This window comes from Microtus oregoni, unplaced genomic scaffold, assembly GCF_018167655.1.
Source record: "Microtus oregoni isolate MIOR12 unplaced genomic scaffold, Mior012 000029F_ref0000214, whole genome shotgun sequence".
In the NCBI taxonomy this organism is placed as follows: domain Eukaryota; kingdom Metazoa; phylum Chordata; class Mammalia; order Rodentia; family Cricetidae; genus Microtus; species Microtus oregoni.
This window is the reverse complement of record NW_024543088.1, coordinates 25,723,725-25,750,627: the sequence shown is the minus strand read 5'-3', so window position 1 is coordinate 25,750,627 and position 26,903 is coordinate 25,723,725. Positions and strand designations below refer to the sequence as shown.

At 45.3% G+C, this 26,903-nt stretch overlaps 1 protein-coding gene across 4 annotated transcripts in view; it reads right to left on the bottom strand.

Annotated features, from left to right (window-relative positions):
• Positions 1 to 3,028: 3,028 nt before the first annotated feature.
• Positions 3,029 to 26,903, bottom strand: part of St6gal1 (ST6 beta-galactoside alpha-2,6-sialyltransferase 1) — a 140,004-nt gene continuing 116,129 nt past the window's right edge. For all 4 annotated transcript variants that reach the window (XM_041678067.1, XM_041678068.1, XM_041678066.1 and 1 more), the window contains 3 exons: positions 10,007 to 10,105; positions 8,565 to 8,739; positions 3,029 to 5,829 (listed from right to left, as the gene is read on the bottom strand). In XM_041678067.1, coding sequence (XP_041534001.1) covers positions 5,588 to 5,829; positions 8,565 to 8,739; positions 10,007 to 10,105 — 516 coding nt within the window. In that variant the 3' untranslated portion in view covers positions 3,029 to 5,587. The remainder of the gene's footprint in view (positions 5,830 to 8,564; positions 8,740 to 10,006; positions 10,106 to 26,903) is intronic.

Below are 26,903 nucleotides of genomic sequence, written 5' to 3'. Positions count from 1 at the left end.
AAGCCTTTATTACGTGGGATGCAGTTTTCTGTATCTAACTTGTTGAAAGTTTTCATAATGAAAAATTATTTATTTTTAAAAAACATTTTATCCACATCTAATAAAAGGATAACATATTTTTAATTCACTAGAAATATAAAATTAAAGTGACAGAGATAAGGAAATTAGATCCCCTAGAAATACTGAATACAATAACTGAGCTAAATATTTTAGTAGAAAACATCAGCCACAGACTAGTCAAGTAGAAAAAGTATCCGTAGATGTAAAGATAGAATATTTGAAATTATACATTCAGATATGCACAAAGAGTGCTGGGAGATGACTTTGTGGGGAAAGAGCTAGCTGTCTAAGCCCAACTTACAGTGTTCAATGTCAGAAATTCACATCATACATACATATCTGTAGCCTCAGAATTCCTATAGCGGGATGGGAAGTTCCTGGGCCGGCTAGCCTGGTGCACGTGGCCTGTGCACAAGACAGTTCCTGCCTCCCTGAAGATAGGCAATGGGAGGAAGGAATGATCACACCTGTAATTCCAGTGGCCCACCAGTGGAGGGGGAAGAAAACGAGGGAGAGAGAAACTGGAGGAAAAGACGAAGACCAGAGAGAAAGAAAGAGAAAAGAGAAAGAAGAAGGAAAAAAGAAAGGAGAAATCCTGCTGTGTTTTAAAGCCGGCGTCCACCAGGGCTTCCGTATGTCCACTGACGAGAGCCCCTCTGCTCTCCAGCCTCCTCTAGGAACTTCACCTGTGCTGCCATGTTTGCACTGCGCTTGGCGTGCGCATGTGTTTTCTCTGGGGCAGTTATGAATGTGCGCTCAAGAGCACAGCACTGTTGTCCAGGCTATCATTGCTGAAAATAGCTATACCCTGGCCAGGCAGGCCTGTCTTTCCAGACTTCTGCTCCTCGGAGGGCAGAAGCCATGAGACACAGCCTTATCTGCCCGTGCCAGGCACACACGGGGTGCCCATGAGCTCACTAGACTGAACTGCATTTCTCTGTCCATTGAAACTTGCTTCTCCCTGGGCAGTGATGGCTCACGCCGTTAATACCAGCACTTGGGAGGCAGAGGCATGGGGAATCTCTAAGTTCGAGGCCAGCCTGGTCTACAGATTGGGTTCCAGGACAGCCAGGGCTACACAGAGAAACCCTGTCTCGAAAAACAACAGCAACAAAAATTTGTTTGCCAGGTAATCCCGAGGAAGACCGAATATGAGCATGTGAGCATCCTTTCCCCTCTCCTAAACTGATGCCAAGCTCCAGCCTATGGGACTCTTGTCTCCCAAGAGAGGGAACACCCAGCCTAGAGCCGTACTGCGCATGGCAGCACATGCTAGACTCTGTGCTGAGAGCCACACACCTCACGGAGGACAAGGAGCTAAGAATAAGGTAGTGACAGTCCCTGGGACCTGGCAAGCCCTTCCCCCGATTCCTGGAATTTGGCTCGGGGCCAGATTTCGGTGTGAGTTCAGGGCACTAACAGTTTATGAGATGGCAGAGGAGAACATTCTCTGAGACGCTGAGCGCTGGGCTGTCAGTGAAGAGAGTCCTATGGTGGAGTGGGCACGGAGGTTCAGGTGAGCCTCTCTCTCATGGAGGCATGCTTCTTCCTTCCTACAGTTAACTAAGGAACTGAGGCCGGAACGTCCACACACACCCCCATCACTAACATGTATATCTGAAAAATAGAAAAATGGGATCCGAGAGTGAGGAAGAAGAGAAAGCAGCCTCCAGACAGAGGGAGACCCACCCGCCAGCTCAGCAGCCCAGCGGGATGGTCCTCAGGCACACGGCCACTGGACACTGGGCCAGAGAGAAATATTTTTCTGTAACTTCTGCTTCCAACTCCCATCCAAACAATGCTTCCCTATCATTACGGAGAATGAGGCCAAGGAGCTGATAAAGCCAAATCACTGGATGCAGTGTCAGAGATACACTTCAGGGTTCTCTGGCCGACCAGGAGGACTTGGGTGGCTGCTGAGGGGGCCTGTCTTCCTGAAGGAGAAGACCCACTGCCTCAGCATCTACGGCTGTATTCCCCAGAGTCCTGACTGGATAGCAGGCACCACCCTCGAACGATGGCCTGTGGTTCCTTTCCCATCCCAGCCCAGGAAGCCGCAGCTGGGAGTTATAAAGGCGGGGGTGTGGAGGGAAGAGGCATTAGGCTTGATTTGTTAAGGGCTATAATGTGTAAAGCACCTCAAAGTGTGTGGCTTTGACAATACAAGTGTATTGTCTCAAACTTCTAGAAGCCAGAACTCCCAGCTCGAGGGGAGTCCCTCTGAGGACTGTGGGGCAGAAATCTGTTCCAGGCGGCTTCCCCAGCTTCTGCCGGGTTTCTGGCAGTCTTCGGCATTCCATGGCTTATACATCACCCCGACCTCAGCCTTCATCATTACATGGTGTTTTTTCTGTGTGCGCCTGATTCTAGATTTCTCCTTTTTATGAGGACACTAATCAGACTGGAGGAGGGGCCCACCCTGCTGCAGCATGACCTCATCTTAAATAATTAAATCCGCCTTGATCCGTTTCCACAGAGGTCCATTCTAAGTCCCGGGGTTAGGAATTCAATATGAAGGCTTTGAGGAGACGCCCTTCTCTTGTAAGCGGGCGGTTCAGGGAAAAAGAAACCCCCGCCAAAACCACGGCTCCTCTTCAATATTTTTCTCTGGGCTCTCTTGGCGCTTCCTAAGGATGGAAAGGTTCTAGAACCCAGAGCAGGGGTTTCTCCTCCCATTCCAAGCCATCCTCTGTCCTAAGGTGAAGGGGGAGTGAATGCATCATTACCTGTGCCTAGCAAGAGTGAACAGGAGAAGAATCAATAAACCATCAACATTTCCAAGATTCCACCCTTCGCAATAAATACATAACCTGTACACCTTTTCCTGGAGTGTTGAAAGGGAGATTTAGGCCAGAGACTGCTGGAGGAATCCAGGGGCTTGGCATTTCAGATGGGTCTTCTTGGGACACAAGCGTGGATGACTGCTCATCCCCTTTAGCAGGTATGAAGAGAGGAGGCAGATTTTTCAAAAAAAAACATGATTTATTTTAAAATGTATACGGTCTTTGGATAATTTAGAATCAACAGGTATGCTGTTAAAGTCTCTGATACTCTCTCATACCCCGAACCAAGAGCAACAGCAGATCTGATTGGCAGAAGGGTCCTATGACTTAGGATGCACAGATGACTACTAAAGTCAATGCCCAGGTAGACAGAGGCTTTCAAAATCACACATTTTGAAACTGCCTGTCTCAAATATTAAACATATCAGCAAACTAACACCACCACCTACATCCAAGCCACGGTCTACTTTACTCAGGCCTCCACACTTATGGAGCACAGAGAAAGTTTTACAGATGCCAGAATCATATTATACTTAAATTAATTTATTCCCTCACATTAAGAATAGTTAAAAAACTAGAATCTACCCAGTGTTGTCCCCATCCCTACGTCGCCATGTACCACCTGCCGACAGGATAGCAGCCTCGTTGGCACTCCACCCCAGTCCTGATGAGTTAGAACGGGCATATGAGAGCAGAACTCGAAGGAAGCCAGGGATGCCCTTGCCTCACCCCACACAGCCACCAAGCAGCCCAACACTCTGGTGCACCCTGGAGCAGAAACAGACCTGAGGTGCGGGCAGCAAGGAGGGGCAGGCTCCTGGGTGTTGCGAATGAGGCAGTGGCCTCACAATAAAATGGACTTCATGTTCCTCTTCACCGCCCTGCTCCCTTGCAGCAAGGGACAGCAGGGTACCTACTTCCTATGCACCGTGGACAGAGTCCAGCCACAAGCCTTCCTGTGGTCCCCACACGGCCCTGTGAGGTAGGATTGTCACCCCCATTGTACAGATATGGAAACAAAGGCCCGAGGAAGAGACTTTGTGTGACATGGCACAGTGAGTCAGTGGGGGTCAACCTGAAAACCCACGGCTTTCCACCTCAGGCTTCCTACTGTCTGCTTGTGTAAGGCAAGGGGTCAGCAGTAAACAGGCGTCTGAGATCAAGGACCGTGGGTCTGAAGTTCAAACACCGGAGCCCTGTGAGAACACAGGGCCAGGCTTGGGAGGCTAGCGAACTCTCTTAGTGACCTTGCTTCGTTCACATTCATTTTATTTCATTGACCATAAACAAGTCACTGAGCCGCTCCACACCGGGGCCTGAGTGGGCCATTGTGGTTCCCCACCAGGTAGACAGGTCTCAGAAAATTCCTGCAAGAGTATGCTTGCCAAACTTCCTGCCCAGAAACCAAGGCCACTCCCTTGCTGGGAGCTGGTGGAGCGCAGGACGATCAGCAACCACACACCTCACGCCTAGTGAGAATCAGGTATGATTAAGATGCTAACTTAAAGTCCTGGAAAATGTAGTCCCCACGCCCTGAGAGACCTTCCATGGAGGGCCCATGAGGTCAAAGAAGTTGGGGGTCAGGATAATTGTTAAACAGAAAAATGATCCAAAGTAATCCGGGAGGGGGATACTGCTTTACAGGAGAGGAATGGTAGAAGGTCAGAGAGTTGACATTTTTTAAAAAAATGAAATATAAAAAGAATCCCAGTCTATCTGACTCCCCCGGTGTCCTCTGTGGGGCAGCACTCGCTGCCAAAGTGGGTAGGGGCTTCCTAACAAAAATATCTTAGCTCCCATGTCCTAACAGGCCTTAGAGAATGAGAACGGGAGAAAGAACAACACAGCTCTTCTGACTCGGGTGACATCGTTCTGTTTGGCATGTGTCCCTTTCCCAATGTCACGACTCTATGAGAACATGGCAGCACTGGTTCCTCCTGGGCATACGGACAGCAGGCCCCTCCTCTCTAAAGCCCAGTGCCCCTGAGCACAGGGAATGTTTGCATTCTAGCTTCCTGTTGGGTGTCATCTCTTCTGTTCACCGGGTTGAGGACAGAGATAGGAGGTCTCTGTTCCTTTGGTCTCCACAATGGGAAGAGGGGCCACTCAAGAGCCTTTGCTCCGAAGTACCCCGGCTTAAGGATCGGCCTAGCCAGACAGGGTGACAAGAGGACACTGTCCCCAGGGAAGTGCCCTTGAGGATGATTTTGCTTTGGACTAACTGAGCTACCAACGATTTGCTTTCACTTCCCCAAGCCACCCTGCATCTGGCACAAACCAAGACCGGGAGAGTTTCTTGGAGATGTGAAATCACTATCTATGTAGAGATAGTGATATCTATGTAGGGGGTGGGGGAGGGGGTGGGGTCCGGGGGCGGGGGGGGGGGTGGGTGCTGGTTTGTGAGGGTGACATCATTCAGTTGGGAAAAACAAAGTCTGGTTTTAACAAGCCTGATGAGAAATGCAGCTCTTTCGGAGGGTGCTATCTAGGAGGAATGTGTGTGGCAGGAATCTGAGCTCCTATCCTCTGTGGCTGCAGGGAAGGCTGGGTCTGCCTCTTTTGCCATCAGGCTATGGAAGCCCAGGAGTTCTTGCCAACAAAATTCCCTAGAGTACAAGAAGCAGGCTTGGGCCTGTTGGGGAAAACAAACAAACAAACCGCTCCTCCAAGCAGGGGTAACCAGGAGACCAGCCATATAAACAACCCAAGGAGAAGAATCGGAGAGTCCAGTTAGAGACATGTGCTCAACACTTAATGCTCCGGAAGCCGGACAACGTGGCTTTCCCAAACAAATAAATGTCTTCATCTGTCCCCTCGTTGAGATGCTTCACCAAGTTCTTCTCGAAGAGGAGAGGGTGGTAGGCACCCATTGTGCAGGCACTGTCGAAGAAGCTCTGGTGGTAGTAGCACATGTCGGTCTTGCGCTTGGATGGAAGGAACTCATAAATATCTACCTGGTCGCAGAGCGTCATCATGATGATGATACCTAGAGAAGGAAGCAGAGGCAAGTCATGTCCAGTAACCGGAAGCAACCCAGAACTCTGTCCAGTACCTGAATTTGGTGAGCAGCCACCCAGTGTTCTAGCTATTCCTATGATTTTTAGCCTGGGTTTTTTGTTGTTCTTGTTGTTGTGGGTTTTTTTTTGTTTTGTTTTGTTTTGATTTGTTTTGTTTTTTGGATAAGTCAAGACCAACAGACTGATCCATTTCCTAGCGCTGTGTCCCCAGCACCAAGGTGACAGTCTGGTACGTGTAAATCTTCCGCCATTCTATAGGATTAAAGGGCTCCCCCGGTGAAGTTTTGGATGGAGTAAGCTATAGTATGCCAATGGATAGGAGACAGTCATAAAACAATGGCGACACTTGTACTTAGCACTTCCAAGAGTTACTACACCCGGCCAAAGCCTCACGGAGAGCAGTTAAGAAGACTAACTCACCCATAGGACATAGTTCTGAGGACAGAACACTTCTCCCCTTCATTAGTATGAGACCAGAGGAAAACAGAACCAAAGCACGGCCCACACTGGTGCTGTCCAGGGAGGCGGCGCAGTGGAATGCAAGCTCATCCAGGCACAGGGGACTCATGGCCACCCAGACTTGATCCCGACTGGCTGAGTTGTCTTGTGCCGGAAACCACGTCTCTATGTGTCTCATATCTGCTCTGAGAAGGAGGCCTATGCAATGCTTCTACTATGTAGGTTACTGTTAGGGTTCAGAAAGACCGCAACGGAAGGAGCCCTTTTCAGTCACTAATAATAGAGGGTATCTTTAAAATGGAGCAGCTCTCAAATCAGGAGTGAAGCTACAGATTGTGGCCTGTTCTAGAAGAATCATGTGCTGGAAAAAACACTTCTGATTGCCAATGGCTCCTGGCTCAATGAGGAAGAAAAGTTAGCTCTGTGACAGATGTAGGCACTACAGAAGCACCCCTAGAAATGTCAGGAAGGAACACTTCTCCTCAGCAAGGCCTGAGAGAGCACCCCTAGAAATGTCAGGAAGGAACACTTCTCCTCAGCAAGGCCTGAGAGCACTGGGGTGGGGTGAAGGGGCAGCATATATAGGAGGAAGAACAGTCACAGCTGGGACAGGGTAAGGGGGTAACAGGAAGTGTGTTCTTCGGCATGTCAACTGTAGCTGCTCTAAAGGCTCCAGGGAGAACATAGATGCACCTACATAACAGCTGAAGCAGAGGTTAGAGAGGGGATGCCATACTGCAAGGGCCCTAATTTTTTTTCATTTCTGCCCCGAATAGAAAAGTTATTCATTTACCCTAGGAATATTTACCAATGCCAATCCCACAAGGATAAGTAAAACACAGTTAGTGCCCCAGTATGGGAAGCAGACAGATAAATTGCACCAGGGGTGGGTCCCTGGAACCATCTGCCTCAAAGTGTTCCACTACAGGTACCCATGGAAAGAGTGTCCATCCCTCTGCCCAGAGAGCCTGTACACTCATGGAAATGTCCCAGTGGTCCGCCCAAAGAGAAAGGGAGGGAAAGAGAGATGGGTGGTAAGAACTGAAGGCATGGGAAGAGCTCAAGAAGAGAGCCTTTGACAAGAGTTCAGGACCCTGATGCCCAGGCCATCCCCCGTCAGTTCCCCACTTCCTATACAACCCCACACAGGCAAGCTTGCCCATCTTCTCTTAGGGTTGTGAGGAAGGCATCCACAAAGCAAGAGAGATACAACTGATTCAGTTTCCAAACATCATTCTACTGAGTGGTGTTTCTATTTTTGTCGATATTTAAGTGTGTAACATTTTGTTCTTTGTACTTTTTAGCACTGTGAATTTTGAAGATACTGAATATCTTGATTAATAGTTTTACTATAAGATTAATCATATTACTTGATTCATAGTTTTGGCATCCTCTCTAAATTGTAAACCTAAGCCCAGGGTCTCACTTCATCCAAGGCCCCACTCTCTCACTTTCTCCTGGCTTGTGACTCTCCTTACACTATTGCTCCATGTTAAGCCCTCCTTCCTCCTCCACAGAACTATCTCTGACTGTCTAGCTAGCGGGGTTCTTCTCTCCGACAACAGCAAGGCCACTCCTCAGTGTGGCCTGAGATGCCTGACTGAACTCCCTTGGCAGACATCTGTAGGGGTAGCCCCAGCCAATCACCTTACTTGTAGGGTGGGGTCACCTGAGGATATTTTTTACTAATAAATATTGCTGGTGTGCTCTTCCCCGCCCCTTCTGCTTTCCTGTTCTCTGCTGGAACCTAGGGTTCTGTAAGTCTTTAGCCAATTAAAGCTGAATATATTATTATAATTTCTGTCTGCCTTCATTTACGCCGCTACATTTTGGCGCTCTAACGTGGGGCTCTTTGCCTCCCTGCGTGGAAGCGTGCTCAGGAAGCGCGACTGGGCTCGCGCTTAGCCCGCTAGCTTTCACAGCGCGCTCCCGGCTTGCTTTCCCTTCCCGAACTCCTATATTTTTGGTTGTGAGCCTAGCCTTTAACGGCTGAGCCATCTCTCCAACCACCTAATTTTCTGTCCTATTAAAGGGCCAAGGAAGTCTCTTTATTTAACCAATGAAATTAAAACAAAACAGAAGACTCTCCCCCATCAGACATCCGAAGAAGAAAAATTACATCTTACTTGAGACAGAACTTAGTACAGTGTACAAGCTGAACAACTGTTCTGGTGAAGGAATGAAACCCAAGTAGAGTGAGCTTCTTCTAGAAAACAACGTAGGACTTCTGCAGGCCCGGACTCACCCAGCATGCCGGAGGATGGGGGGTTTGGCTGAATCCAATCTGGAGAGATTTCCTGCATGATGTCCCACAGTTCCCATGGCATCTGAGGCCTGAGCATATAAAAGGGCTGGTTGGGGTACAGCTTGCGATAATTCTTATATGTTTCGAAGAAATTGTAGTCTGGTTTCTTATACCACTGGGGGGAAAAAAAGGAAGTGGTTGGGTCAGTGAAGAAATGTGCTTCTTGCATAAACACTCTTTCCAGAGCATCAGCCTTGTCTTGCAGCAGATCACAAACTTCCCCAAATCACAGCATTCGTGGGTAGTGGGGTAGGGACCAGGATGTAGTCTATGCTCACAGCACTGTTGGACTGGTGGCCTCAGGTTTCAGAGCCACCAAGCTGGGGATGGTATCAGCTGAAAGGGGGTCTCTGCACCGTCGAAACTAGCTTTTATTTGCTGTTTGTCTGTTCGTTTTTGAACCACTCTCGCTATTTTTGCAAAAAGGCTGTCCTGAGCTCCTGGTCTCAAGTGATCCTCCTGCCTCAGCTTCCCTGGTAGCTAGGACCAGTATACTAAGGTACACTTATTATTGAAGGAGAGAAAATTGGGGCCCAAGTTGTTGCATTTGTGGGTTCAAGAATCATCCTTCGCCCGACCAGGCAGACTTGGTTATAACCGAGATCACTAGAAAATTGGAGACTTGAGAAGCAAAGGTGACTATCACAGCTGACTAGCCGTCAGTGGGCATTTAAGGATTTGGTGCGCCAGGAGAAGTGCTTTCTGTCCTGCTTCTGGAAAGCCATTCACCTGAGGCCACAACAGCCTATGACAAGAGGGGCTAACCTACATCTATAACACAAAATGAGGGGACAGAAAGCCTAAGAAGCCAGCAGGCCCGTGGCTCCGATCTTCTACCCTAAAACAATGGACAATGCAGATCTGTGCCACTGAGTTGGGAAATCAGGTCCTGGCACGGATTTTGCCTTTCTATGCTTAGCTTTCCCATCTGTAAAATGGGAGCCATCACACTTCCACCTACTTCTTGATAGGGTTACAAGAGTGAAACGAGAAGACTTCTAGACGCCGGAAGTGAGGAGCAGAAATGTGACATTACTGATAGGAGTAACAGTAATTGTTCTTTCCTCACCAGGATTCATCAGGAGTAAGTGGCCTTGATGAACACAGTAAGTAAGCACTCATAAACAGATCTTACTCTGGGTTACCACTGGCTCAGTCCCCAACACTCTCACTATGCATCTTCTCCAGAAAATATGCAAATGGCCTTCCAGGGAAGGCACCCAGAGGGGCTGGTTGGGGGGGGGGGGATTCTGAGTTTGCTAGCTCCCACCCCCACAACCGTGTAGAGGGCTGCCTAAAACCCAAACAGCCAGGAATGGCTCAGTCAGGTATGACTTAAAAACATAAAAACAAATCAAAAGGCAGATGAGCGGTCCACTTACACTTGGGATATCAGCATGGTACAGAGATGGGTCCCACACGATGAGGATTCCTTCATGGTACAAGCTGTTCTTCAGGAACTGCTTTTCTGTGGTGATTAACTGCAGGGAGAAAGAGACAGGATGTGACATAAGCGCCTGTGTGTAAATATTTGGCTCATAATAACAACTGATACATCACCAAGTTGGTACCGCCTGAGACCTAAGCTGGTTTAGCGCTTCCCTTCAATGGAAAGACAGGAACATGCGCGCGAGAACTGTGTTTACAGCAAGCTGTTAGGCATGGAGTCGAAAGGGTTCTGCTCGGACCCTGAATCTAGAGGGTCACAGTGAAAATGGTACAGCACTCTTGTCCTACAGCTAGACAGTGCCAGGAGTAGAGAAACAGAAAAATAATGGCCCATTTTCAAAGATGCCACAGGCAAGCTTGGGCCCAGTTACAGATAGACTGAGAATACTGGGTTCCAGCTAGCCTCTGCCAGTCCAGCTACAGTCCCAGGACAAATTACTAACAGCCAAGTTTGCCTAAGCACCAGGGACATGACAAGGTCAAACGCTTGATAAGTTTTAAATAAACACTCGACAAATGTCAACAAATTTAACAGTGAACCTACCCACTATCTTTGGTAAGAAATAGACAAACAGAAGTAGCAGAGGGAAAGACAAGCCAGCTGATGTGGACACTCACTCTGGATCCAGCGAGTGAGGAAAGGGAGGAAGAATCAGGCTCTCTGAGCTCTAAGTCTGTTCTCTGAACTCAGTCAGTGTGCCAGTCACTCTGGGCTGATGCCTGGCCTTGCAAAATCACTGACTTGCTTTGGCCACCCTGGGTCTCCAATGCTCATCTTCTGAAGCGAGGGTCCTTGTGCCTCACAGGAGAAGTCAGAGTGAATTTTAAGTCCTTATTAAATGTAATTGAGGAGCCACGAAAATTTTTTGAACCACCCACAAAGTCTAGTCTAGTCTGATTACATCATCTTTCATATTGGCCAATACAGATCATAGTTTCTCTGTTACCAAGACAAGGTCACTTGGCTGAACAATAGAAGTCAGCAGCTCACGTGAAGGGACCAAGTATACTTAAAAAATAAAATAAAATAAGTGCACTTCAGATGCAGGTTCTCAGCAGATTGAGAGGTATTCATCTGCCACCTACTGTGAGTGTGTGTCTCCTAGTAACATCAGAAGCTCCACCTGTGACATCTCACCAAAATGACTGCCCAAACATGAGCTGAACAAGGAAGACACCAACAGACTTGTCAGCCTGGACAGGGACAAGCTCAGGAGGCTTCAGCCCTACTAGAAGAACTAGAGGTAATGGAAGAAAGCTGGGAGCAGGGAAGAGTACTCCAGCTGGTTGCCCAGCACCAAACAGAAGCTCTGAAAACACGCATACAAGTAACATTATGTGGACCGACTGGATATTGAGGAATATATGTGAATACACAAATACATAGACACATACAATAACAGACAGTGAAGAAAAAGATCATGAATTTGAAGGAGAGCGAGTAGGAGTATATGAGAGGGTTCAAAGGGAGGGAAGGGAGAAATGTCGTAATTAGATTATAACCTCAAAAATAAACACAAAAGAGGAACTGTTTTAAAAATCAAATGTGGGATATAAGTAGACAGGAAAGATTAGCCCTAAAGGCTTAATAATGAGGAGAGCTACATCCTTTTAAAAGACGCACATGCGCGTGCGTATGCGCGCGAGTGCACACACACACACATGCATGCATTCATATGCACACGTAATATGAGATATCTATCAAACACTCATTGTAAAGAATAGCTCAGGCATGAGGTTCCTGGGTTAAAAGTGAGCGGTGCATGTGGTAAAAACCAGACTGAGAAGGGACTGAAAATGAGAGGAACAAAATTACAACAATCCCTTCTTACCTCGGTCACCAGTGTTAGGGCAGAGACCCCACAGAATCACTACAGTGTCTGGCAGTGACACTAAGGGAGATTTATGTGTGGTACAAAGAACAGCAATGTTAGGAACTTCCCATCCCTTCCTACAGTTGGAGGACCCCTGGAAGCCTGTAGATATCATCTTCTGCCGAGCATGCTCTTCTGTGAGACAAGTGTTATGGTGATGAGCTCATGTTGGCCAGGATTTGTATCGTTAGATCAGTTGCTAAAGAGCCAAGGGTTGCACAGACCTTCAGGTGGTCACAGCCTGATAGAGAAGGTCAACAACGAAACAATGGCTAAATATACAATAGTATCATACCAGAGACAAGGTAAGGATGACAATGGGATGTTTAATCATTAGGGCATGGTAAATATGAACATGCCACACCATGGGGGTCAAGGGAGCAAGAATGTTCCAAACACAGAGAACAAGTGCAGATCCCTGATGCTAGAAAATGGAGAACTGTCAACACAAGCCTCTTCTTTCTTCCTTCCTCAGTAACCTCATATTTATTTTCCCGAGTGACAACCTAGAAGAGGCTATCCGAAATAAATACTTGTCAGCTTCTCTTGCAGCTAAACGGCCAAGTAACTAATTTTAACCAATAACAGGTAAAGAGCATGGCTTCCAGGAGGTGGTCCTTCCCCTTTGGCTGCCTGAAATGTGGATGTGACCTCTGCAGCTTGAGTGGCCATCATGATGTCATAGGCTGACAACAACAGTGAAATAAAAAGTAGAAGGACCTGGAACCTTGTCACAGCAGATAATGTGAAAGTCAGAAATGTCTACCCTGAACTTTTGTAAGACAGAAGAGTGAATACATTTGGCCTAATTAAGAAAGTCTGGGGCGGGAGAGGGGAGGTGGTGAGGTGGTTTCTGTTACTACAGCCAAACCTATTTTCTATTATATATGGAAGGTGTCTGTTTGGGAACTATAAAGTTTTCAGTGTGGTTAGAATACAGAGACAGAGGGATGTGGACAGGAGCCAAGTGGTAGGTCCTTTTCATCTGTATCCCAAAGGTGAGCCAGCTTCTGGTAGTCTTCCTAAGTACATATGCCCCAATCTAGCGGTTTCCTTCATGTGTAAGGAAAGAGGCTACTGCCAGCCTCTTTTGGCTTCTGTAAACTTTCTCTGCATCTGTGGCTTTACTGTCCTCAGAAACCCCAAGAGAGAAGCCAAACTTTCACCTTTATTGTAAATGATAATAGTGTGTTTATACGTTATCGTAAAAATATTCACAATGGTCCTAGGAGGCATTGATATGTTCATAAAAGTTGTACCAAACTCAGGATGTCAAGGAACTTGCCCAAGTCACGCAAGTTATTAGTTTGAGTCAGACCATGAGTCTCCTACTTGTCTCGAGAGGACAGACTTCTAACCAAACCCTAAAGTGACTCACACACGCAACATGGGTTCCAGGCTCTTGGAGAGAGATGTCTAAGGGGAGAAGCTTGAACGTATATCATGAAAATACTGATTCCTGTCTGAGGTTAGCATGCCGTACCTGGAAGATTCCAGAAGGATTGATTAAAAAGCACCATTTTATAGATGAGTAAAGTGAAGTCCAGGGAAGAGGCAGCACTGTCAGAGGTTGTGAGCTGAAGGCAGAGATAGAACAGGAGCTTAATGGCAGGCTACCCCCAGTCTTCCTCCTGCTCCAGCGGGGGGCACTCTTACAGCCCCCCAGGAATTTATATAAAGCACATCCCCTTGTACACACGGCAACTGCATGGTCCTCTGAGTTGCCTGAGATGAACAGAAAGGCATTTCAAGAAACCGGAGAGAGGCGATAAATGGCACATTTAGGCAGAGGAGAGCAGAAAGTGGCCAGGGCTGGGCTCTGCTGGAGGGAAAAGGGAAAGTCATAAAGCATCGCTGTACCCATCTTCCCTAATCTTGGCCTAATTAAGAAAGTCTGGGGAGGGAGGGGGGAGGTGGTGAGGTGGTTCCTGTTACTACAGCCAAACCTATTTTCTATTATATATGGAAGGTGTCTGTTTGGTTCTGAACTTATCCACATCTGTTTCTATTGGGTGACATTTAAACATCACCTCAAAAAAGATTCTTTGAGACCTATGGAGGGCAGGAAGTGTGAATTCCTGCCCTGTTCCCTCCTCCTTCATGCTACCTCTCTGTGGTCCTGGTAGATTTAGGTCTAAATGTTTTGTTCATACACACCACATCCTATGAGGCCGTGCCTAAGGTACCAGCCTATACTGGAAAGAGCAAAGCTCCTGTACTTATGTGACAAGGCAGTATGAACTGTCAAAGGATCCTGATGGGAGAGCGGTGAGATCATGAAGAGACTCAATCATCCTATAGCAACAGAGCTTAGAAAAACAGCTAGCAAGAAAAGGCTACTTCGGGGAGATAGGCATTGCTGCTCAAAAGCAACCTTCCCAACCACAAAGTAACAAATACTAATGTATAGAAAATAAGTGTGGACCTCCCACCTCCGTCCATATCTAGGAAGGTGAACATCCAAACTGGCTGGGCTCCCACAAAGCCATCACATTACGTAGGATCAAACCCCCGTGCCATTGTCCTTTGCGTCTCATCAGCCCTCATAGTTCGCCATGTTCAGAGAGTCCAGTTTTATCCCATGCTTTTTCAGTCACAGTCCTAGGTCTTACCACAGGGCAGAAAACCCTGACTGCTCTTTGGACTGGAGAGGGAGGGGGAAAGGAGTGGGGGGAGGGGGAGAAGGGTGGGAGGAGGGGGCGTAGGGGGGGAGGAGGGGGAGGGAAATGGGAGGCTGGGAGGAGGTGGAAACTTGTTAAGAAGTAAAATATTTTTAAAATAAAAATTTAAAAAAAAGAAAATAAGTGTGGAACACACACACATGCACGCATGCATGCAAGGGGTTCTCATCTATGATTACACATGATTCCGCTGCTCAGACCTTACTTCTGACTAGTTCTATCTGTGACTTTTGTCTTTCCAGACCACTTTCTCTCCACGTAGGGCTGTGCCCCATTCAAATGATGAAAATCTGACTCACGGTGTGCCTGCATTTAGAGACAGGGCCTTTAGGGAGGAACTGAGGCCATAGGGTGGAGCTCTCATCCACTAAGTGTGACAACCTTGCTAGAAAGAGGCACCAGAGTCTCTGTGCATGCACTAGAAGAAAGGTGAAGGGAGGACACAGCAAGAAGCCGGCCCTCAGCACACATGAGCATGTGTGTGTCCTTATAAGTATGCATTGTGAGATATAAAAATATATCTGAACTTCATAGAAGGAATCTAAGTGCTTGAAGCTTTCAAAGATAAAGGCAAGCATGTGTATGCAGATGTATATACACACACCTATGTGTATATATGTGAACACATGCAAATATGCATATACTATATATTTTCATGTATATAAAACACATGTGTATATATGAACATGTATAAACATGCAATACTATATATCTGTGTGTATATAAAACACATGTATATATGAACACGTGTATATGTGTATATAATGTATGTGATGTATATGTGTGTGTGTGTGTGTATATATATATATATATATACACACGTGTGTGTGTGTGTGTGTGTGTGTGTGTGTGTTTCTACCTGCACAAGCATGGAGAATCAAGACTACTCCATCAGGAGTCAGCACACCAGGGTCAGAGCTGGGTTACCAGAACCATTTTTCAATAAAGAGGATCTGTGAGGTTAAAAGAGCCTTAGAAGAAAGCAGAAGTCCCTCTGCAACCAAGACAAGAGAGGGAAAGAAAGCTTTCTGAATTTCAGTACTCGGGGAAAAAAGCCCCTTCTTCACCAGTCCTTCATGTGAGAATCAAATCTTTAGCTGTTTTCTGAATTCAGGGCTCTGCTCTTCTCCAGACAGTACATTTCCTGACTGGTCCCCGTGAGGCCAAATGTCACAGCCCACAGTACATATCTAGGGGAGCCCTCTGCGGCCAGAAGACTGAGGTCGGGTTTTCCTCGGTCTTTACATTTCAAGAGAGGCTTGTGAACTTCACTCCCAATGGCTTATTTCCATATGAGTGTGTGGAGCCTAATTAAGAAGCCCATTAAGAGGGCTCAGGGCAGCCACACCTGGCTTTCACAAACAGGGAGAACAAAACCAGTTTTGGGGGGTCCTTGCTGGGGCAGTGGCTGGCTGGTAATTGGGGACATCACACACCAATGTACTTAAGGACTGGTATCTATCAAACGTATAGCATGTTGATAATCACAGTACTCAGAAAAGCCTGTGGCAGAAAGGTGAGCTTGAGGCTAGCTGGGGCTATGCACATAGGAAGATTCTGTCTCAGAGAAAGAAAAAAAATATCAAATCGAATCCATCAATCCCTCAATAAACATATAAAGGAGCAGACCATCTAGCAAATATCATAAAAGGCTATTTATAACTGAGTCTGGATAACAGCATACACAATCTTTGTCTGATATGGTCTTGTAATATTTGAAAGGTTTGAAGTATTTCCAGATAAAGTGTTAAAATAAGCAAAAGAAATTTAGCGTCAATCACAGAAGGCTATCTAGCAGCTAGTACTCCTGTGGTAGTGAACGCCATAACTTGGCTTGGAAAGTAACAGGGCAATAAAGAGGTACATGGTTTCCTTTGTCAGTGAGGGGGTTTCCGGACATATTTAACTTAAGAGGAAGCTCACTCTAAATGGGGCTGTCATGAGTCATGAGAGCCAGACTGAATTAAAAGGAGGGAATGGAAAAAGGCGTCTGGGGACTGGCACCTCCCCGCCTTGGTTCTGGGCCACTGCCACAGACCACGCCATTCGTGACACCATCCTTTCCCTGTGGTGACAGACTATGTTCCTCTGAACTGCAAGCCAAAATTAACTCTTTCATTTTAAGTTGCCTTCTAGTATAGTGATGTGAACAACAGAAACAAATACAACCTCGACTGGTGTTTCCCACACCGACTGGCTAACTGATGTTATTCTCGACACTTTGATATTGCAGTGAACAAAATGACAGATTATCATTCTCACAGATCTTACCTTATAGCAGAAGAGGGAAGAAGTAAGGAAAATGGGTAAACAAAGTAAAGAATGAGAGAAAAGGACTTGAGGATGTCTTTAGAAAAGCAGGGGAGTGCCTTGAACCAGCTATCTGTCAGAGGGTTATGTCCTATGCAGACTTTGCTACTCCTTTCGATGCAATCTGGGCAGGTCACCTACCCCCACTCCTGATGTAGGAGGTCCTTCTGTATTTGTGTTGCTTTCCTTGGTTAATAAAGAAACTGCTTGGCCTGATAGGGCAGAACTTAGGTAGGCGGGGTAAACAGAACTGAATGCTGGGAAGAAGGACAGACAGGCAGACACCATGGATCTCCTGCCAAGGACAGACACCAGTTAGAATCTTGCCCAGTAAGCCACAGTCAGGTGGCAATACACAGATTAATGGAAATGGGTTAAATTAAGATGTTAGAATTAGTCAATAAGAAATTAGAGCTAATGGGCCAGGCAGTGTTTAAATGAATACAGTTTCTGTGTGGTTATTTCGGGGGTTAAGCTAGCCGGGCAGCCGGAACAAGGGACCCCCGCTCTCCTTTCAACACATTCCCGGCCCCCTTCCTTCTGGTCCTCATTTGTACAGTGAAATGGTTGGGTAAGAGCCTGGATAGAGAGCTGCTATTTCTGTCTGACTGCCGTTTGCCGCTGAGCTTCAGTGCCCCTCACAACCTGCCTCAGAGAAAGCGGTCCATAGCAACTTCTGAAATGAAGAAACTGCTTTCTACCTTCTCTGTCTTTTAAAGCTGTGATTTCCAATAACCATTTGACTTGCCTCAAAGGAACTGCCATCTCTAGAGACTTCATGAGCACTTACGACAGTGAGGAAATATGAGGAACAACTTCACGCCAATAAGTTAGCTAATTTGGAAGAAATATGCAAACTCCTTAAAAGATACAAACTACGAATGCTCAGACAAGATGTGCCACATATCAAAGAAACCGACTTTATTGCTGAAAAGCTTTCTACAAAGAACAAAATAATACTTGGGGGGGGGGGTGCATGCCTTTAATATCACCACTCAGGAGACAGAGGCAGGCGGATCTCTAAGTTCAAGGCAAGCCTCGTCTACAGAGCAAGTTCCAGGACAGGATCCAAAGCTACAGAGAAACCCTGTCTTGAAACTCATAACCACCCACCCCCCCAAAAAAAACACCACCACCAACAAAAACATTTTCTCTTTTCCCACTGTTCTTCTAAAGAGGCAGGCTGGTCCTTGCCTCTTCTTCCTCTTCTTCCTCTCTTTCCTCCCCCACTCCCTTTCTCTCAATAAAACTCCCACAAAAAATAATACTTAATTCTACACAAAGCTCTCCAGGAAATTGAAGACCATGGCCCACCCCCCTCTGTGAATGGCCCTTACTCCGTCACCAAATGCCAGACAAAGATGTTATGAGAAGGCAACCCATGATCCTATATGCCACATAGACACAGAGGCAACACTTCCTAGAAAACTGCCCTTAGTGGAAATGTTCTAGGGTTAGATGAGATTCTAATAGAAGTACTAGTTATGGTGGAGTTTGAGTTGAAAAGAAACATGAGTTAGATAAGAGGAGATAGCTTCTAATTTATAGGCTTTTATTATCACCTTGGATTCAATATTGCCCTCACAAAAAGAACTCTGAGCCCCAAACTGCTGTTCCCTTGTCTAACATAACGGATCAGGGGTACCTGGCTCCGCAGATAAACTGTGTTTTGTGTATACGTTCTACAGGCTTTGTGTATGTATGCGATGGGGGAGCGCTTTCTTCTTTTACTAGAATCCATAGGGAAGAAACTGTATTGTGTTCTTCTTCAACCTTGGCAGAGGACTTCAGCTGACCGAACAGATTCTGGGGCTGCTAGCTGCACATCAGACAGACAATGCAGGGGAGAGGGGACACAGAGCTGGCCAAACTTCTAGCTGGGGCTTTTGAGTAAGTAAGTGATTGAATTCACTTTCAAGTCATGACCCTCTTCGGCTCAGCAGTGACACAGAATGTACCTGATGGTCAGAATCAAGAAGCCCCAGAAGTCACAGTACTCAAACGGCTTAACTTCCAAATCATAAGGCCAAAAACTACATTACAGGCATCAGTCAATATCTCCTCAGGATAAAGGTGTGAACTAAAGTTCTCAGAAAGAGAAAATGTCTGTGTTGAACATTCCAGAACTTCGGTGATTGTGGGGACTTGATGTTGCAGATCCAGGGCCTAATTACAAATAATCTTGGGTTTCCTCGGCCTCCACTGTCCCTCTTTGAGTATGAAGCAACATCCTTGAGACAATTGGGTGGATCTTTCAGAATTTATGAATGGACCCTCGTACCCACCATCAGATGGCATCTGAACCATATAGCAGAATTTTCTGTTTCTTGTTGTGACCTGCCTACCCGGTATTACAGCAATGTGTTGAAAGTCATGCTGGTTTATGACTTTCTTTGCTCTATTACTATACAGACGTCATGAAACTGTTCCCACATTGGGGTAGAAAATTTGTTTCTGGACCATGGTCACCTCATATTGGTTCCAGAAAAAAAACTTATGTATTGTTCCATTTGAGGTGAAAGCAGTGTTCCTTGCATTGACCAAGCACAGAAGGAATGTATCTCGCAACATAATCAAGGCTACACATCGTACATCCACACCAACATCATAAAAAAATGGGAAAAACTCAATGAGTTAGAACTAAAATCAGGAACAAGACAAGAATCCACTTTCTGTTCCTATTCAGTCTACATGTCTGTCTATGGATAAACAGACAATGAAGTGTGATATTTGTACACCATGGAACTTTATTCAGATGCAAAAATGTGAAATTTATAGGAAAGTGGATGGAACTGGAAAATGTTGTATTAAGTGAGGTGGCCCAGCTCAGAAAGACAAATGCACATTCTCTCATCTGTGATCCTAGCGTGTCATGTTTCCCGCTGTGTATTTCTGTGGGAGTGAGTACGTGCTGAGCCTGGGAAACCAGAAAGGAGCTAACAAGAGGGAGACACCCGACTTTTTAAAGGGAAGGGTGGGAAAGGTAACAGAATACACAGGGCATGAAAGAGAAGAAGAAATGCCAGGGATAGAAGGGCTTAAGGAGGGGTGGGAAGTGGAGACATGGGAAGGGGCAGGAGTGGGGAAGGGCTCAACATAACAAAACTCCCATAAGGAAACCTGCTACCTTGTAAAATAAATGAAAAACTAAAAATGTCAACAGTAAGCGAAACGAGAGCTCACTCACCTTCTGTTCACCTCAGCTCTGATCATACACGATGGAAATGCACACACTGCCCCCACCAACACCTGTCTACCCACACCTTGGGAAAGAAAGCTGGCAGTTAAGGAATGCCACAGAGGCTGGGAGATGGCTGCGATAGGCACCTTCTGGCACAGGAAGAAACCTCAGATCTGCTCCCAATGCTGTAAAACTAACTAGTAAACAAAAACACAAAAGCTGCTTTTGGGGTTTCAGGTAGCGCCAGGAAACAGACCACATCCAACCCCACCTCTGCTCCCTCCTGCTCACTTGCTGAGCCTCTCAGAGTAACTCTTAGAGCTTGAGCCTAAACGACCTTGGGTAACACAATGACCAAGCTTCATATGTCGTAAAAATCAGGTGAGCCAAGACGTGGAGCACCTCAGGTGATGTTTAGTAAATGGGGCTATTATTTAGGCTCAGCCCTGATAATTATCTGGGGATGACCTGGATGAAGCTGTGAGCACATTTGTGCCTCACCACAGGAACGACGCTCTCTCTCCAGGGCTCCAGATGTTTCTAAAGAAGCCACTATATTCTCTTGTCCTGGCATCTCCTCTTTCAGGTCCCCTGTGCACAACAGGTGCACAGCTGAGTTTCACAGAAACCATGGTAAACTGAGAGTTAAAACTGGGTCAAGGTATGGACCCAAATTTAATAGACCACTTTCCTGCTGAATCTTACCACATCTGGCACAAGGCAAAAATGTGTCAGCTGAACCAAAACTTTGAAATATGACACTCTTTTCTAGAAAAAGTCACTTTATTAATGAGAAAGGCCCCAGTTTGTTTCCTGTGGCTTCGTCACAACCCAGCTGTGTCCAGTGCTAGCCTCTGCCACAAAGATGCGGGGCTGGAGGAAGCTCGAACAAACCACAGGCCCAGCTTTAAAGAGAACTGCCCCCACATGGCCTGCGAACGCCGCCCTGTTTCTCACAGTTGCCAGATCCCCAGTTCCCCACCCTCCACACTGATGCTGTTGGACCTTTCCCCAGCCTTCTATTCTGATGCCTTCTTGTTCTCAGGTCCCAGCATCTTCCCCTCAGGTTCCCTAGGAACACCTCCTGCTGCTAGTGGTCCTCCCCTGGGCGAGCTGTCTCTGTCTCAGTACTCATTTGTCTGCTCCTTTTCCCAGTATATTCCATATCTCCCCCATTAGATAGTTTCTCCTCCAATGAGAAAAATGAAACAAAACACTTTTTACTTGATGAAAATATGCATAGCATAACCTCATGTTAGCCATTTTTGAAATACCGAGCCCAGTGGCATTTGGGCCATCTTTTAAAGTCCCAAGCTCAATAACAATCATGTTTTTGTGCACTTATTAAAACAATCCACCTCCAGAACTGTTTACTCTTTGTGAACTGAAACACAGTACCCATTCACCAGTAAGTCCCACTCCTTCCCTGCTACTTAGCAGGTTCACCAGTGACCGCTACATCTGCTCTGCTAAGTGCAACCACACCAGTAGGGATCCTACTGCGGCCGTCTCCTCCACTCACATCTTTTCTCAATTTTTTTTTAATGCTTTGTTTCATTTTTTGAAGACCCAGGGTGGCCTCAAACTTGCCTTCCTCTCAAGCTGGAGAGCTCTCCGATTGGCTGCTAGGGTTATGCCACCAAGCCCACCTCTTCCTTTTCAAGTGTTTCCTTTCTTTCCTTTCCTTTTTTAAATTTATTTTAAATTTATCTAGAAACATTCAGAATGTCAACAGAGAAGCTGCATTAAGCTTTTGGGTTTGTTTTTGGAGGCGCTGCTGCTTAAGATTTTGCTTATTTGTTTGCTTTGCAATTTCAAGGTGATGTTCAGGTAACAGAACAATTTTTGTCATACAAGCTGCATCAGAGACAACTGAAGAAAAGTACTGGCCCCATACAGAAAGGAACTATTCAAGAATAGCCCTCTTTAGAGTTAAATGCCAATTTCCAACCCCATTCTGTACCACCAAGGTCAGTGGCTATTACAAATACCAGCAGAACAGGGCTACGAAAGGCACACGTGATAGTGTGTTAGATGTACCAAAAAGACACTGCATGGTTGAAAAACAAATCTTACACAGCTTTAAATTTTGATGCTTTTTGAAAGGATGTGAGTTTCATGGAGGGCCGGATTGGATTTGCTCATTGTCTTAGTCGGGGTTACTATTGCTGGGATGAAATACCATGAATAAAAGCAAACTGGGGAGAAAGGGGCTTGTTTGGCTGACACTTCCACAGCATGGTCTATCAATGAAGGAAGTCAGAACAGGAACTCAAGTAGGGCAGCAACCTGGAGGCAGGAGCTGATGCAGAGGCCGTGGAGGGGTGCTGCTTACTGGATTGCTCCTCATGGTTTGCTCAGCCTGCTTTCTTATAGAATCCAGGACCACCAGCCCAGAGGTGGCCCCACCCACCCGCATCCTCCCCCAGTAATCAGTAATTAAGAAAATATACTGTAGCCAGATCTTCTGGAGGTTATTTCTCAATTGAGATTCCCTCCCTTCAGATAGCTCTAGCTAGTCTCAACTTGACATAAAACAAGCCACACTCATTGTTGGCGTATGTTGTATAAAAGTTCAGCTGTTTTCTATGTGTAGAATTTTACCAAACTAGTTGTTAGTTCTAACGGAACTTTGTGGGAGGGCTGGGTAAAATATAGAGCTTTTAATGTATAAAATAAATATTTGAATTTACTTCTTGCTTTCCAACTTAGATCCATTTTTCATTTTTCTTCCCTTAATTCTTCTGGTCAGGTCTTGCAGTGATATTTAAATACAACAAGCACAAACAGGTATCCTTGTCTTGTTCTTGGTTTTAATGGAAGACTTTTGGTCTTTCATCATTGAGTGTGGTGTTTGCCTGTTTTACATAAATGGCACTTCTTATGGTAAGTGGTTGCCTTCTACTTATAGTTTAGTGAGCATTTCTAATCATGAAAAAGAACTGAATTTTATCAGACACTTTTGTCCAGTTAAAATGATTATTTTCCCCTCATCCTATTCATTCAGCACATTATGTTATCAACATTTTATGTCAAACCATCCTTGCATTCCAGAAGCAAATTCCACTTAGTCATGGCTGTAATCCATAGTCTCGGCCATTTAATAAAGCTTGCATCAAATTTGGCTCAAAAATTGTGGCAGAGGTCTTCTTCTCACCCAATGGGATTAACATTTTCTGGCAGCCTTCAGTAAGATCAGACCATCAACCCAAAACTAAAGTCAGGCCATCTCTCTGGGACTCTGGAGCTGAAGGGCCACCTTGGGAGATGCGCACCTTGAGACAGTCTAAGGCTTCAAGGCTTGCTTTCAGTTCTGCAGACTAAGAGTGAACTGCTGGGCTGGAAAAATAGCAAGTGTCTACTTCCCATGAGAAGTCATAGTCATTTTCTGTGACATCTGGTTCTGCTGGAATTCCAGTCTGGGATGAGGAGGAGTTTGATGGGACCCAACATCCTCCGGCCCAGGGCAAAAAAAGCAAGACGTTGTCCCTCTCCCTTGGTTCTAATGGTTTGGATACTGGAAACCAGGACAGAAATTGGTTAGGCCCAGTTAAATGTCACAAAGCTTTGTCTGTCTGTTTTGCATAGGCAGGTGGGTATGTGTTTTCTGGTATGCAAACATGGAAACCTAGACAGAACTTGATCAGGCTCAGTTGAATGTATGAGTGGTGGTAGCCACCACATGTTTTTGGTTAAAAATCTGTAAAAATCTGTAACAAAAAGCTCAATTTAAAACTTGCAACACAGGGCGTTGATAGTGAAAAATGTATGCATAGATAATTTAAAGGAACCATGTGGCATGATTCCATTTCAGGATATAAGCAACACATGGCTTGCCGACATCATTAGACAACCACAGGGCTGGCGCCATCTTTGCTAGGGCTGGAGAAGACAGACATCCTGTGACTTCACCACCATCTTGATTAAAGGTGACCAGGTGGAATGAGCCTACCGAAGAGATAACAACAGGTCTCCAAGTCATTTTGGATTAGGATGGACTTTTGTCTGATGTTAAAAATTTTAAATTATATTTGCTACAACTAGTATATATTTGGTTCAACTCTTGTTTAAAAAAACATGTTTTAAATAGTGACCACGTGACTCTCCTCCATCTCTTTCTCAGTACCGCAGTTCCCTCTTAGCCAGATGTGAAGCTTTATTAAATGGCCAGGACTATTGACACTAACCAGGTCCACACCTGAGGTTCCCAGTATTTGGCTGCCAATTAGTCTGAGGCTTATAAAGGCAAAACCCACACAACCCACAAGGCTATGTACTTCTCTCCCCCATCATCCAATTAGGGGCAAGCACACATCTTGACATACTTCCTGCTTATGTACCTCCTGTGTACATGTGATCAAGAAAGTCTTGTGCAGTTGCAGCAATCAAGCGTTTATACAGAAGCAAAGTCACATGACTTGTAACCTTCCATGAACAGCAACTTCCAGCATCCCAGGAAGTTATCTGTCCATGGGCAAGTAGGACTTACAGGTTAGAGGCATTTGTGTTCTATAGATCTCTTAAGCATAGGAATTTAAACTTAAAACATAACACATCAGCCCTCCCAGTAGGTCACACAACTTGCAATCTATCTGGGAAAACATCCCATTTGCCCTTGAGAAGATGTACATATCTTGGTTGGAGAACATCTCTACATGCCTATTAGATCTAGCTAGCTTACTGTGTGATTCTCCACATGTCCTCATCTCCTCTGTGTTCTGTCCTTTACAGCTCTGGAAACCACACAGCCCACTCTAATGGATAAAAGAAATAGCAAAAGTGTTGTGGGGTACCTGCAGAGAAAAACTGCCGAGTTCAACAGAGTCTTAACCATTGGTGGGACTTTCCCAAACAGGTTAGTGGGACACAGCCTTAACCTCCATTTGGCTCAAAGTTTTGAAAAAACACACAATTGCGACATATACAGAATGGACATCTACAGCAAGCAAACTTTGTTTACTGAAGTGGAGAGACAGTAGGTAATCTTTAGCTCAGGGTCATATTGCATAGGAATTTAGGGCTAGTCCCAAGACCAGTTTTACCAAGATTTACTTAGCATATAAAGTATTCTTAGGAATTCTTTTATGAAATGGCATAACTATAGTTCAGTAGCCCATAACAAGGGAGATCAGAGGATACTTAGAAATGATTTAAAACACAATGAAGTATATAAAATGTACAAGATTCAGTTAAAGTACCAGTAAAGGGAAATTTTTACCTCTGCTTTCTTACATTAAAAGCTGAAAAGACCGCAAATTAACATAACTTTATAACATAAGAAGAGATACAAGCTAAATATGAAGCTAGCAGAAGGAAGGAAATAATAAAAATGAGAGAGAGAGAGAGAGAGAGAGAGAAGAAAAGGAAAACAAGGACCCAGAAGTTGGTTCTTTGCAAAATTCAACAATACTGATAAATCTTAGCTCAAGGAACAAAGGTAAAAAGAAGGAAGCATTCCACTATTAAAACCAGAAATTATAATGGAGTCATTACTACAATTCTGCAGAAACTTTTTAAAAAGATTATAAAAGACTATACTATGAACAGTTACAGCAATCAATAGCACAGCCTAGATGAAATAAACAAATTTCTAGAAACAAAACCTAAGAAAACTAAACCATAATGAAACATACTTAAAAAAATAATGAAACATACTTAAAACTAGTAACAAAACTGAATAAGTAGTTTTTAATTCTAGACAAAGTCCAGGACCCCATGGCTTTATAGCACTGAATATTAAAGTGCTAACTGCATTATTTTTCAAAAGTTTTCCCCAAAGAATGAAGAGGAAGAAAGACTCTAACCAATTCTGTGAACATTTCCCTCATAGTACAATCAGCAACGACATCAGAATGAATGAAAGCTAGATCAGTATATCTCATGGACTGTTCCAAAGTCCTCAGTAAAATGCCATCTTGAATGGCGACCTCATCAGGATACAGGTGGCAGCCATCTTTACTGTGGTTATAGAGCACACATCATACAACGCTTCTTATTCCTACTGAGCTCGCTGTTCATCGCATCTCCTTTTAGACTAAGGAAGCACAAATCTCAAATACTTTGGATCGGTATGGACTTCCATATAATGATAGAAATGTAAGGTTATGTTTGCTACAGCATATTGCATATGTGGTTTAGAATATACTCCATATGGCGATATAAATGTAAGGTTATAAAGGTCTGTTCAGATTAACCAAAGCTGGTTAGAGCTTTACACCCAAGTACTTATGTCTCTGCCAAATGCTCCACACCAAGCTTCTGGAGAACTTAGACAAGTGCCAGCATATTCTGATAAATAATGTATCGATAAATAAGATCTGTGGCCTCCTAAGGTCCACGCAGGTCCACAGTAACATCTGTCTAGCTTTGTCTTTGCTCACTCTAAGCTTTAGCTGTTTGGATAAACTGAGCAATGTAAAAAAACTGCAATATAATGCAAAATCTGTAATGCAAAAAATGCAAACTATAATGAAGTGTTTGGTCCCCAAGGGGGTCCTTTTCCCAGGGTTGGTCATTTGGACAGGGGCCCCCATTCCCTCAGGTGCTTGAGGAAAGTTCCTGTTGCTAGGAGAGGAGTCACTCTCCTTATCTGGCATGCAACTGTGGTGCCTGCTGGCTTGTCATGGGTGGCGCTAGTCTCTGGGTTTCCTTAGTCCCTGCTCATGGGCCCCACCCCACCTCACAGGCACTTCTTCTCCAGTTCCCATTCGGTGCCGGGGGTCTTTACCATGTCGCTTTTTCTTGCATTCTCAGGAGACACCCTTGGCAGTTTGGAACAAACTTG